This window comes from Pseudophryne corroboree, chromosome 7 (genome assembly GCF_028390025.1).
Source record: "Pseudophryne corroboree isolate aPseCor3 chromosome 7, aPseCor3.hap2, whole genome shotgun sequence".
NCBI lineage: Eukaryota > Metazoa > Chordata > Amphibia > Anura > Myobatrachidae > Pseudophryne > Pseudophryne corroboree.
This window is the reverse complement of record NC_086450.1, coordinates 349476624-349489016: the sequence shown is the minus strand read 5'-3', so window position 1 is coordinate 349489016 and position 12393 is coordinate 349476624. Positions and strand designations below refer to the sequence as shown.

At 45.4% G+C, this 12393-nt stretch overlaps 1 protein-coding gene across 2 annotated transcripts in view; it reads left to right on the top strand.

The window, feature by feature from the left end:
- LDAF1 (lipid droplet assembly factor 1) overlaps positions 1 to 6709 on the top strand; it is a 202104-nt gene extending 195395 nt beyond the window's left edge. Inside the window, exon 6 of one of the 2 annotated variants that reach the window (XR_010182083.1) lies at positions 6183 to 6261. Coding sequence is in view for 1 of the 2 variants with exons in the window: in XM_063934422.1 (XP_063790492.1) it covers positions 6183 to 6282 (100 nt within the window). In the remaining variant the exon portion in view is untranslated. Of the gene's footprint in view, positions 1 to 6182 lie in introns of both variants that reach the window. The other variant, XM_063934422.1, reaches the window with a different exon arrangement.
- The last annotated feature ends 5684 nt before the right edge of the window (positions 6710 to 12393 follow it).

Sequence of the window (12393 nt, the reverse complement as noted above, 5' to 3'; positions counted from 1 at the left end):
CCGAGGAAAGATTTTTTCAGATAGGTTCCGACGCCCATGCACTTTTAAGGTGGGAGATAAGGTGTGGTTGTCAACATCAAGCTCAGACAACCCTTGGCTAGATTGGGACCCAAATTTATTGGACCGTTCCTTATCGTAAAGAAGGTCAATCCAGTTGCTTTTCGGCTACGCTTGCCTAAATCACTCAAAATTGGCAATACTTTTCATTGTTCCCTTCTGAAGCAATATATTTCTTCCAGGAGATTCCCTCAGAAAACTTCTCAGGGTAGACCTCCGGTGGATGTTCAGGGGCAACATGAGTTTTTGGTGGAGAAGGTTTTAGATTCCAAAGTTTCTCGAGGCCGGCTGTATTTTTTGGTTCACTGGAAAGACTATGGCCCGGAGGAAAGGTCTTGGATAAGGATCTACATGCCCCTAAATTTAAGAAATTATTCTTTCAGGAATTTCCTCAGAAACCCGGCTTTAGGGGTTCTTTAACCCCTCCTCAAGGGGGGGGTACTGTTAGGTGCCGCAGTCCGCGGCGACGCTCGGTCTGCTTCCGAGCGACGCTCACGGCTGCCGCACCTCCCTCGCTGCCCGCCCGGCGCCTAACAATGCCAGGACGCCGTGCGTACTGTAGCCGCTGGGTCCCTGGCAACGCTAGGACGCCGGGCGTCCTCAGCCGCCGGGTGTCCTCAGCCGCCGGGTCCATGGCAACGGGGACGCCATTGGCGGACCGCATTCCCCGTTGCCAGATAAGACTGATTAGTTGTGCGTGCAGCACGGCAACTATTCATTAGGGTCTGGGGGCTGGTCTTGCTGGCCCTCCTGTCATTGGCCAGCAGGGCCTTTTTATGGGAGCCAGCACACTGCAGCCTCGCCGGTGATAGCTTCCTGTATGCTGTTCCTGCCTTGCAAAGTTTGTTCCTGGTCTGCTGTATCTGGTCGATCCTGCTCCCCGTGCTCCTGAGTCCTGGAGTTCTGAAGCCGGTCCTGGGAATCCTTCCAGTCCAAGTGAACCTGTTGCAGTCATCTGGGGGTTCTTGCTTTTTGGGGTTCTCTCCCGGTTTCGTGAGTAGCGGCTTCTGCCATGTGGGGTGTGGACAGTGGTATCTTTTGTTGTTCTTTTCCTTTGGCGGCGTGCCACACATATATTTAGTTTTAGGGTTGTTAGTAGCCCCTAGCCTTCTGTTTGCTTTAGTTAGAGGTCCCCTTGTTATTATCCTGTCTCGGTTCACGCCTTGTCTCACTCTAAGACCTGGGGGCATCGGAGTTGGGCAGACCTAATACGCCCTTCAAACGCGGCTGCCGTGGGCCCAAGAAACCATAGTCACGCAGGCGTGAACTGACCACACGGGTGAAACAATGGAGGTAGGGTGCTAGGGGCTATTTCCATACCACACCTTATTTCAGCGTCACGTCCTGGTGCTCTGGACTCACTACGCAACAGCTCTCTTGTTCTGAGCACCAGGAACGTAACAGTAGCAGCCTACACTCGTGTTTTTATCACATGATTCATGGTTAGCGAGCAGCACAATTACCCTACATCTAACACCATGTGTAGATTGTGGCACTACAATAACCATGTTACCAAATGCGAATGTTGGGTATACACTATATCACCTCTCAAACTTAATATAAACAAGAATAATTGATGGAAGCAAAGCCATTGTAAATTAGCAATTGAAAAACAGAACATTCATGTAAAGTACTGATAATGCGTCCTTGCCCTTGATCAGCTGTTCCGTTAGCCTGCTTTGTTCATTACGCTGCTTCTTTTTCACCATGGCATATCATTTATGTACAATTATTGAATATAAAATACTTCTGTGCCCATTTACAATTTATTAAGGATGTTGCTGTTTGCTCCACGATTTTGGCAATAAAATATACACCAGCTGCCTCTGTTTACATAGCCGTCAGCTCTTTAAATAACAAATGTGCTCCACTTTGTTTATGCGTAGTAGCACTTTTTCCTGAATCTGTAGCTGTACAAACATCTCGGGATACATTTTATATATGAAAACTAGCAAGTTGCCAGTAATTTTCCCTGATTATATCAATAAATATTTCTAATTTATTTGAAATTGTTTTCTATTTCACTTGCATTGTATTTGTATATATGATATAAATGCCTTCTTGTAAAACACGTTGCATGTTCCCCAGGTAGGAAACGGTATTGGAGGTACGTGGTGCCTTCTCTCATGCAGGTGACATAGATCTGTCTGTGTGAGATGCCCAGATTCACCATCTGCTAAATCTCTACCTGCCGGGGGGCGTGGCCTGGAGTAGCTGGGAGAAGGACTCATCTTTCTGGCTTTCCCGCTAATATCCTTTATATATCCTGATTATCACTGTCGTTGTGGTACTGAGTGGGTTCAATTGTAGGGGAATTGGTTCCTGATTGACTGGAGTCCTGAGGTGAAATCGCGGTGTGGTGTATTCCCCGGTATCTACAGTGACCGGGTCTCTCCTCCGTGCGGCCTGGTGTCCTGGCTTCCGGCTCCCTCTGCTGCATTACGGCTCCTTACTTACCTGCAAGCTCCTCTCCCTCTGTCTGGCTGGCTTTTGTGGACCGATGGGGAGGACTCTTGCTGTTTGGCTGTGTTCCGGCTCCCGTTCATTTGCTGTGGCATCTGCGGCGTGCTGCTCGTGAACCGCTGCCATCTTGTTGCTGTGGTCTCCTCTGGCTGCTCTACGGATCCTCCTGCAGCTTCTTGCACTGTGTGAGAAGTGAATAGAAATATCTTGCTGCTTATATCTCTGAGCTACAGCGACTGAATCCCAGTGCTGTCTCCCATTCCAGCAGTCCTCTGGTGTTTCCCTCCTGTGTATACGTGAGCATAGTTTGCCTGATATCTCCTGCTCTGCTGCTGGGCACTGGCGGTGTGCTAGCCGCCGCCATCTTGCCATTTGGTCCTTATGTTGGCTGGTGTTCCCATCTCCTGTTTTGATACCTGCAGGTTTTCAACATGGTCAGCTCTATGCAATATATAGTTCAAGCCATCGCTGCTTCCACTCAGAGGCTGCTCACTAAGTTGGACGGCATGTTGGATGCATCTCCCAGCTCTTTGACTGCTGTTCCTGTACTCCCTATGACAGAATCCCTCTCCACTATATCCTGTTCAGAGGCAGCGGACGCTATTGTACTAGACTTCGCCACAATTTCTGGAGGTTCTGACTTTTTAGTGGAGTCTCTGAAGATCCGATTAACGCCTCTGTTGGTTGAATCACTGTTCATTGATTTGCCTTACAAGCACTCTATCTAAACTTTTGTGTGTCCTCGGATGGATGGAAGGGTCCGGGACTTTCTATTTCAGTTGTTTATGCCCTCATATGCAGGTTCTTGGATATATGGGACTAAGACTGGTTTTGTAACTATTTCGGAGGTTGAGACTTGGCCTGATTAATATGTTGCAACTTGCCACCTTATACTAACGTTTGGTCACCCTATATGCTGTGGTTATAGTTTGTTTATTATTTTCATTATTTTTATCCTTACTTATTGTTCAATCCTGTCTGTGCTGTATGCATATCACTACAATATCTGATGTTAACTATGTGAGAACTATTTGCTTAAACAGCGGGAGAGCTGGGCTTCACCTAGCTCAGGTCATTAAAATACATTGCCTTCCGTCAGATATCCCTGTACCATTAATATCCATCGGTGGGGGGGGGATGGCTAGTTAGTATAGTTTAGGGGGGGGGGGGGGGGTTTAAGGGATCCAAGTATACCTAAGTTGGGGATAGGCTATACAGGGTGGGGGGTTCTGCGGTGGTTTGATTTGGGGGGTTTTGTTATGTTTTTCTCTATATATGGCAGATGTCTTAAGATTCTGATTATTTTTCATTTTGTACTGTATAACTATGCAAGTGTTTTATTTATGGTCTGCAGTGCCACTACTTCTGTATTTTTCTATGCCTCGTGCCTTTTTTATTCTATCCTTGATGCATGGGCTCACATGGCGCCTATGGGCTCCTACTGCTTACTGTTCCACTATGAGGTATATTGTATATCCTGACCTATTAGGTGTATCCTGTTCAATTGCTTGACCATGCTTCTGATTGTGTACTGCATACTTTCGTATACCTGCTTGTATGGTTTGTTTTCATTTATTTTTATTTTTTTGTTCTTCTATGTTTTTGGGATGTTTATGCAAAACTTTAAAATCAATAAAAAACTATTGAATAAAAAAAAAAAAATCTCTACCTGCCGGCATTTCACCAGTGCATGTAAGGATTCAGATGCTTGGTCCCCAGGCGTCAGTCACATGACCGCAACCCTTCATTACACGGAAATAATGAATGCTTAGTAGTCAGGAACTAAAGCACCCATCAAAGTGCTTCTAATTTCCCTGTTAAGTATGACCTCAAATCTGTCAGTTCTTAGGTCATCTGGAAATAGGTTAAACCGTTTTGAACATCCATCCATATAATTATTAAAATTATACGTTATCAGAAGATAACATGTTTCCTATAAAGCTACAAGTGCTAAAAAATAACCAAACTATAAACTGGCCAGGGTAGATTCTTGTAGATCTCATTTATAATTAGACATTGGATGAGAGCCAGTGCTGGGTTTACCGTATATATAAAGCAGAGCTCCTAACTCTCCGTAGTCTCTCAGAACAGTTTCAGGTTTTAAATATTTATACTGTATATGACAATGCCTATTCTATACTAAGCCTGAAATGTACATTTTTTTTTTATACAAGATTCATTTCTCACTATTGAGTCTTTCCATAAATTAGTATATATTGAATATAGTATTTTTAGTGCAAAAAAAAAAAAAAAAAGAAGACATTATAACAGAGTTCTGCAAACATGTCATGAATGTGATTATAATGCATCGACCTCTACCTGGACAGTACCGCACATGGTATACTTAGGTTCATGTTGCTAAACAGTGGACCAAGAGGAGGGATACTTTGGAAAAAATGTAGGTACTGGTAAATGTAAATGCTCTGTATATAAGGAAATATGTTTTTTTGTAAATAAAAATTAAACTGATTTTAACCCATTTACTTTGGACAAAGAGTTGGGCTCACTACGTGCAATTTATGGTATCTTTGAACAACAAGTCCAACTTGTCCACACTGACAGGGAGCATAAAACATACAATTACTTTCTTTCTCCCCACTAGTCCTGACAACCTGTGGGGATTGTGAGTGGTGGAGAAGCAAGAAGTGATATTGATGTAGACACACGTGCAAAAAAAGAATAAAAAACAACTTTAGCAAGACGGAGAGAACCTACTGTATATTTTCCCCACAATCACCCCTAGAAAGATGGGAGCACTCTCATTTTTTGAAAGGGAAGAGTCTCTTCTTTGAAACCGAGTGCCCATAATAGTTAATGTCTGGTGTTCAGTGTGATTACAAGACATTATCCCGAAAACTGCTGCCTTCCAATAATTAAGAGAAAGACACACATATTTTAAAGAGGGGAGTTCCTCTTCAACTGATGCAACCACTCACCAGCTCTTGTGTTGTGATTACTAGATAATATTACCCTGCTCTACAGAGAAATATCATTTTTCATAGATGGGGATGGCACATCATGGCATACGATACTCGCCCAAACACACATTAGAGAAGGGGGGTAGGGGGCAACTCTGCTTGAAAGAGGGGTGGCCCAGGTGATTAACAGTCAAAGATCAAGATATTACACAAATAATAACGTTTTCCACAGATAGCAATCTAATACTCCGATATCTTCCATTTTTTGTCAAATAAAAGGGACCCCCTAATGCAGTAGGTCGTACAGTTTATAAAAAAAAAAACGGTAGGCCTTGTTGGGCTGTCATGTAATGCGCACTTCTGACCTGTTCGCTGCGCTGCGATAAACTGCAGAGTGTGATCAGGTCAGAATGACCCCCTTAGTCTTCTATAAAATACAAGGTATAAGTGGTGTCGGTTTAAGCGATAACCACTTACAGCATGTGCATATTCAGATTACTAATTATCATGCTAGCCTACATATTCCATATAGCAGGATGTAATTACTCTGTCATCTTGCCCTGGATTCTCAATGTGTCCATTGGAATGAGCAAGAAGAAGAGAAATTAACACACTCAAGAGAAACAGGTCACTCAGTTCTTCTGGAAGGACTATCAACCTTATAAGTCCGGGACTTTTCAGTTCTTTGTTTAGAGTCTTTGGTTGTACATGAATTGATAACATATTTTTCCTTTACTATTTCAGGTTGTCATTGAAAGTTTCAGAGCGCTCTCAACCTTCTTCACAGTCTGGAGATCTTCATTCTACAAGAGAAGCTTCAAAGGACTGCTGTGATAATGACTAGAAAATACAGCATGTTTAATAGCTGTCACTGTGGCCTTTTTCCCACCCTGACTCTTTAAATATGTCTCTTATGACTGTTACAAGAGAAAACATGTTTACTCTTTTAGTTAAATACTTATTTTTTATATTTTAGCCTTGGTTTAGCTTCACTGTTCACTTTGTCTTTTTTCAGCCTTTTAAATTCAGGCTTTTAAGACTGATTTAAAAAAAAAAATGTATCACACGGAAAACTCAACAAAAATGATTCACTTTTTGATCTGGTTTTCACCCAGTGCAGTGTAGTGTAACGTGAGCAGAGTGATTTGTGCATGCTAAGGTTTTTTTCTAACAGATTACAAGTCCTGTTCAAATGACGCGCACGATTAACTGTCACATGCTTCCACATACGTCTTAGGTATGTCCATCCAATAAAATGTATTTATACTATATTGTGTTGTAATGCCGTAATTTGTTTCTGCCCAATTTATTTTTCTTTTGCGCTCTGACAGAATCATTACACTGCAGAATGAATTTGATCATATGGGAAAGATAATTTGCTGTATAGCTGTCAAACTCTGTTGAAGTATGAGCTTTAAAAATAATTTATAGTGTGAGAGAGACGGGATGGAATATGGGAATTACTTGATATTACCGTGCTTGTATCATGTTAATATGATAGGCTACCTAAAATTGAATCAGACTCTGGCATAATGCCGGAGCCTATGGCGCCGTGGAGGGGGAGGGAGCCCACCGGGGGGCACCCAGAGTCTGACCACGGGCCCCCTCCTCTCTGAAGACGCCCCTGCTAAGGATAGCCAAAACAAAAGAAACGTAACCTGGCGCTAGTAATGGGCTATAGCCCACCTATGTTCTTAATGGTATATTACCACACTTCCAATTCATGAGCAGCAGTAGGAGAATTAGACTTGGGGTCAGGGGCGTCAGAACGCTTTTAGGTTGGGGGGGCAAGATATAATCTCATTTCGGTGCCCCTAAATTGATGTATCACAAAATTTCACCCCCTCATAGTTAATGCCTCATAGTTAAGGAAATGTGATTGCCAACTGCACTTAGGAGGTCTATTTACTAAGCCTTGGATGGAGATAAAGTGTACGGAGATAAAGAACCAATCAGCTCCTGTCATTTTTCAAACACATCCTGTGGCATGGCAGTTAGGAGCTGATTGGCTGGTACTTTATCTCCGTTGACTTTATTGCCATTCAAGGCTTAGTAAATAGACCCCACAGTCACAGTGCAGCGCATACGGCAACAATGAGCGTGGCTACATCCATATATCCTTATGGGATGGTAACGATATCCCGGCGGACAGGATGCCGGCTGTCAATATACTGACAGCAGCATCCCAGCTGCCAGAATACCATGCTGTGGGCGCAGTGGCTCGCTGCGCTTGCCACAGGTTTTATTCACACTCTATGGGTGTCGTGGACACCCACGAATGGGAATAGCCTTTGTAAGCGCTGTTGGCATTCCCGGATCCTGACAGCTGGGATATTAACTACATCGCATCTCATTACCAACATTAGCCTTGGTTTCTATGGGCAACATCACCCCTTTTCATTTATGGAAGCTTTGGTAAATTTACCCCGGAGAGAGAGGGGAAGACAGAGAGAGAGAGAGGGGAAGATGGAGGGGGGGGGGGGGGGAGAGAGAGATGGGAAGATGGAGAAAGAGAGGAAGACAGAGAGAAAGAGGAAGACTGAGAGAGAATCAGGGAGGGAGACGGAGTGAGAGAGGGAGGGAGATGGAGTGATACAGGGAGGGAGACGGAGTGAGAGATGGAGGGCGACAGAGTGAGAGGATGGCAGAGAGAGGGGAAGATAGAGAGAGAGAAGGAGGCGAAGGGAGAGAGAGAGGGAGACGGAGAAAGAGAGAGAGGGAATGGAGAGAGAGGGGAGATGGAAAAAGAGAGACAGAGAGAGAGGGGGGAGATGGAGAGAGAGGGGAAGGGGGGACAGAAGGAGGAAGTGAGATAGATGGAGGGGGAGAGGAAGAGGTAGGGAGATAAACAGAGGGGGGGGGGTCGGAGGAAGAGAGAGAGAGATGGAGAAAAGGGGGACGGAGGGGGCCAAGATAGAGACGAGGGAGAGAGAGCATGCGAGAGAGAGGGCCAAAAGAGAGAGGGATCGAGGGAGAGAGTGTGAGAGTGGTCCTAGGTAGTGGGGCAAGGGAGAGAAAGGATCTTAGATGGAAAGAGACCACGAATGAGAGAGAGAGAGAGGCTGAGCAACGCTTGCCACTTGTACTACTCTTGTGTTGTTGTTTTTCCTACCTGGCGACAGTGGTGGCTGCTGCTTCCCTCCCATGCAATTTTGGCACCAGGGACAGTCAGGAGACATGAGAGAGGGGGCTGTGTGCAGAGGCGTCGCTAGAGTTGGTGTCACCCCTCGCTGTCCATGATCCAGTTGCCCACAGCTGCAAACTCCAGTCCAAACAAGTCAATTATTCAGCTGGCAGCAGCTGAAATGGCTAACAGGACGCTGGAGAAGGATAAAAGGTGCGCAGCTCCTCTTCATAGTGCTGCTCTTCCAAGCATACTGTGCAGCTCCTGACGGGCATGATGACATCGTGCGGGTATTGACACCGTAATGGGCATTCTGGGAGGAGATAGAATAATGGACTTAGATTAGGCTGGCGGCAGTCGGGGTGAGCGAGTACTGCTCATAGTGTCAACACAAGAGGGGATACACGTCAGTGCAGTTTTTTGTATCCGCAGAGTAGTGCAGCGGGAGTGCAGTTTGTTTGTGTCTGTCAGGGGTGTGACTCCGGCACTTGGTGTGGGTGCAGACCGCTTCTCCCCCTCTGCATCCCCCTTCCTTCAGTCGGCACCAAGGCTGGATTAAGTCTTTTGGGGGCCCAGGGCAATTAAGAGAGGGGGGACCTCTCTCTCATGTCAGCAACGTACAGCGCTCTGGCACAGTGGTTACAAGGAATTATGTGACGGGTGCCCTCCAAATTCAAACCCGGCAGCAGCTGCTGTATATAAAACATATCCAACGGCGGCACTCCGGACCATCACAAGAATAAATTCACAACTCTACACACACACACACATATCACACACATATATATATATATATATATATATATATATATATAATATAAAATTCAGTGTATATATATATATATATATATATATTTATTTGTGTTTGTCCCCTTCTTCCTTATATACTGTACTATAATTTTGTGCTCCCACACACCCCTTATACACCTCTTATATAGTTTAAGATTATAATAGAGAACCACTCACTTTTAACTTTTTGGTGGTTGATTGTGGCTGTGGTGTGTTCTACCTGGATGTGAGGTTCCACGTAAGGTTGGCGCTCCTCTCTTCACGCTGAGTTCTCGTTGCAGGGGAGGAGAGGCAAAGCCGCCGGGTTCAGAGTTACATGAAATGGCTGGGAGCTGGGGACATCCATGGCTGGGCGCGCTACTAGTTGTTCACACATTGTAGCAGGCGCCCAGTAATTTGATTGGTACCAAATTACAGCGGCTGAGTGTGGCGGGCTGGGGCAGCACCCACACCTCCCTGAGAGGGGTAGTGAGCTCCTCAGTCCAGTCACCGTGGTAGGCATGTGAGGGGAGGAGGAAGTGCACCTTGCTGCTTGGGGAGGAGCGGAGGGAGAGGACTATGCTGCTGCTGCTGCTGACTGCCTGGCTTCATAAGGCGGCAGCCTGCTGTAGGATGACAGGCAAATCTTCGTGGTCGCAAATACTGGACACTAGCACTTGATCTGCCTCTGGGAGGAGCTAAGCATTATGCACAATGCTCCTACGGGCGGCTACATTCACTGCACGGAGCGGAGGATGTACTGTGGGGTCAGATGAAAGACCGCACAGTACAACCTCCGCTCCGTGCAGTGAATGTAGCCGCCCGCCGGAGCATTGTGCATACATGATCGGCGCCTCTCTAAGTTTGGGGGGGGCGAGCTGCCCCCTTGCCCCCCCAGTTCCGACGCCCCTGCTTGGGGTTACAAGTCCAATAAAGCACAACAGGTGTATACAATAGAGACACTGGAAGCTTTTCTCCTGCGCTATAAATTAAAATAAGTAAACGGTATGGCTGAAATTCAAATGATTCTAATTCCAATAGTTTATAGAATATAGTTAAATGTAAAAAAAAAATTACGTACATTTGACCAGTCATAAAAAATAATAAAAATCACATTTCATATTAAGTATCACTATGGAGGTGGATCCAAATTATTGTGTGCACACAAAATAAATATATATATATATATATATATATATATATATATATAGACTGCTCAAAAAAATAAAGAGAACACTAAAATAACACATCCTAGATCTGAATGAATGAAATATTCTTATTAAATACTTTGTTCTTTACATAGTCGAATGTGCTGACAACAAAATCACACAAAAATTATTAATGGAAATCAAATTTATTAACCCATGGAGGTCTGGATTTGGAGTCACACTCAAAATTAAAGTGTAAAAACACACTACAGGCTGATCCAACTTTGATGTAATGTCCTTAAAACAAGTCAAAATGAGGCTCAGTAGTGTGTGTGGCCTCCACGTGCCTGTATGACCTCCCTACAAAGCCTAGGCATGCTCCTGATGAGGTGGCGGATGGTCTGCTGAGGGATCTCCTCCCAGACCTGAACTAAAGCATCCGCCAACTCCTGGACAGTCTGTGGTGCAACGTAGCGTTGGTGGATGGAGCGAGACATGATGTCCCAGATGTGCTCAATTGGATTCAGGTCTGGGGAACGGGCGGGCCAGTCCATAGCATCAATGCCTTCGTCTTGCAGGAACTGCTGACATCCTCCAGCCACATGAGGTCTAGCATTGTCTTGCATTAGGAGGAACCCAGGGTCAACCGCACCAGCATATGGTCTCACAAGGGGTCTGAGGATCTCATCTCGGTACCTAATGGCAGTCAGGCTACCTCTGGCGAGCACATGGAGGGCTGTGCGGCCCCCCAAAGAAATGCCGGTCATGCTGGAGGATGTTGCAGGCAGCAGAACGTTCTCCTTGGCGTCTCCAGACTCTGTCACGTCTGTCACATGTGCTCAGTGAGAACCTGCTTTTATCTGTGAAGAGCACAGGGCGCCAGTGTCGAATTTGCCAATCTTGGTGTTCTCTGGCAAATGCCAAACGTCCTGCACGGTGTTGGGCTGTAAGCACAACCCCCACCTGTGGACGTTAGGCCCTCATACCACCCTCATGGAGTCTGTTTCTGATCGTTTGAGTAGACACATGCACATTTGTGGCTTGCTGGAGGTCATTTTGCAGGGCTCTGGCAGTGATCCTCCTGTTCCTCCTTGCACAAAGGCGGAGGTAGCGGTCCTGCTGCTGGGTTGTTGCCCTCCTACGGCCTCCTTCACGTCTCCTGATGTACTGGCCTGTCTCCTGGTAGCGCCTCCATGCTCTGGACACTACGCTGACAGACACAGCAAACCTTCTTGCCACAGCTCGCATTGATGTGCCATCCTGGATGAGCTGCACTACCTGAGCCACTTGTGTGGGTTGTAGACTCCGTCTCATGCTACCACTAGAGTGAAAGCACCGCCAGCTTTCAAAAGTGACCAAAACATCAGCCAGAAAGCATAGGAGCTGAGAAGTGGTCTGTGGTCACCACCTGCAGAACAACTCCTTTATTGGGGGTGTCTTGCTAATTGCCTATAATTTCCACCTGTTGTCTATTCCATTTGCACAACAGCATGTGAAATTGATTGTCAATCAGTGTTGCTTCCTAAATGGACAGTTTGATTTCACAGAAGTGTGATTGACTTGGAGTTACATTGTGTTGTTTAAGTGTTCCCTTTATTTTTTTGAGCAGTGTATATTAAAAAATAGCAATTTATGAACTATAAAATACTGCTTTAGAAATTCATATTTCTTAATGGGGAACTAGCATGACACCTGGATACTAATTATTTCCACCATGAATTGGTCTTTAACACAGCTCCTTAGTGATTTGCCTGTATTGATATTAACAGCGGAGTCTGTTTAACTGCTCCAAGTCGGAGCCTTACGTGTGGTCTCCACAGGCAGTCAATGCAGCGAGGAGGAATCCTAATATCGTGAGAGGTAGGCTCTGGCTGCGGGATCTGGCATTCTGCTGGCGCCTGCAGCTTATGTTTCT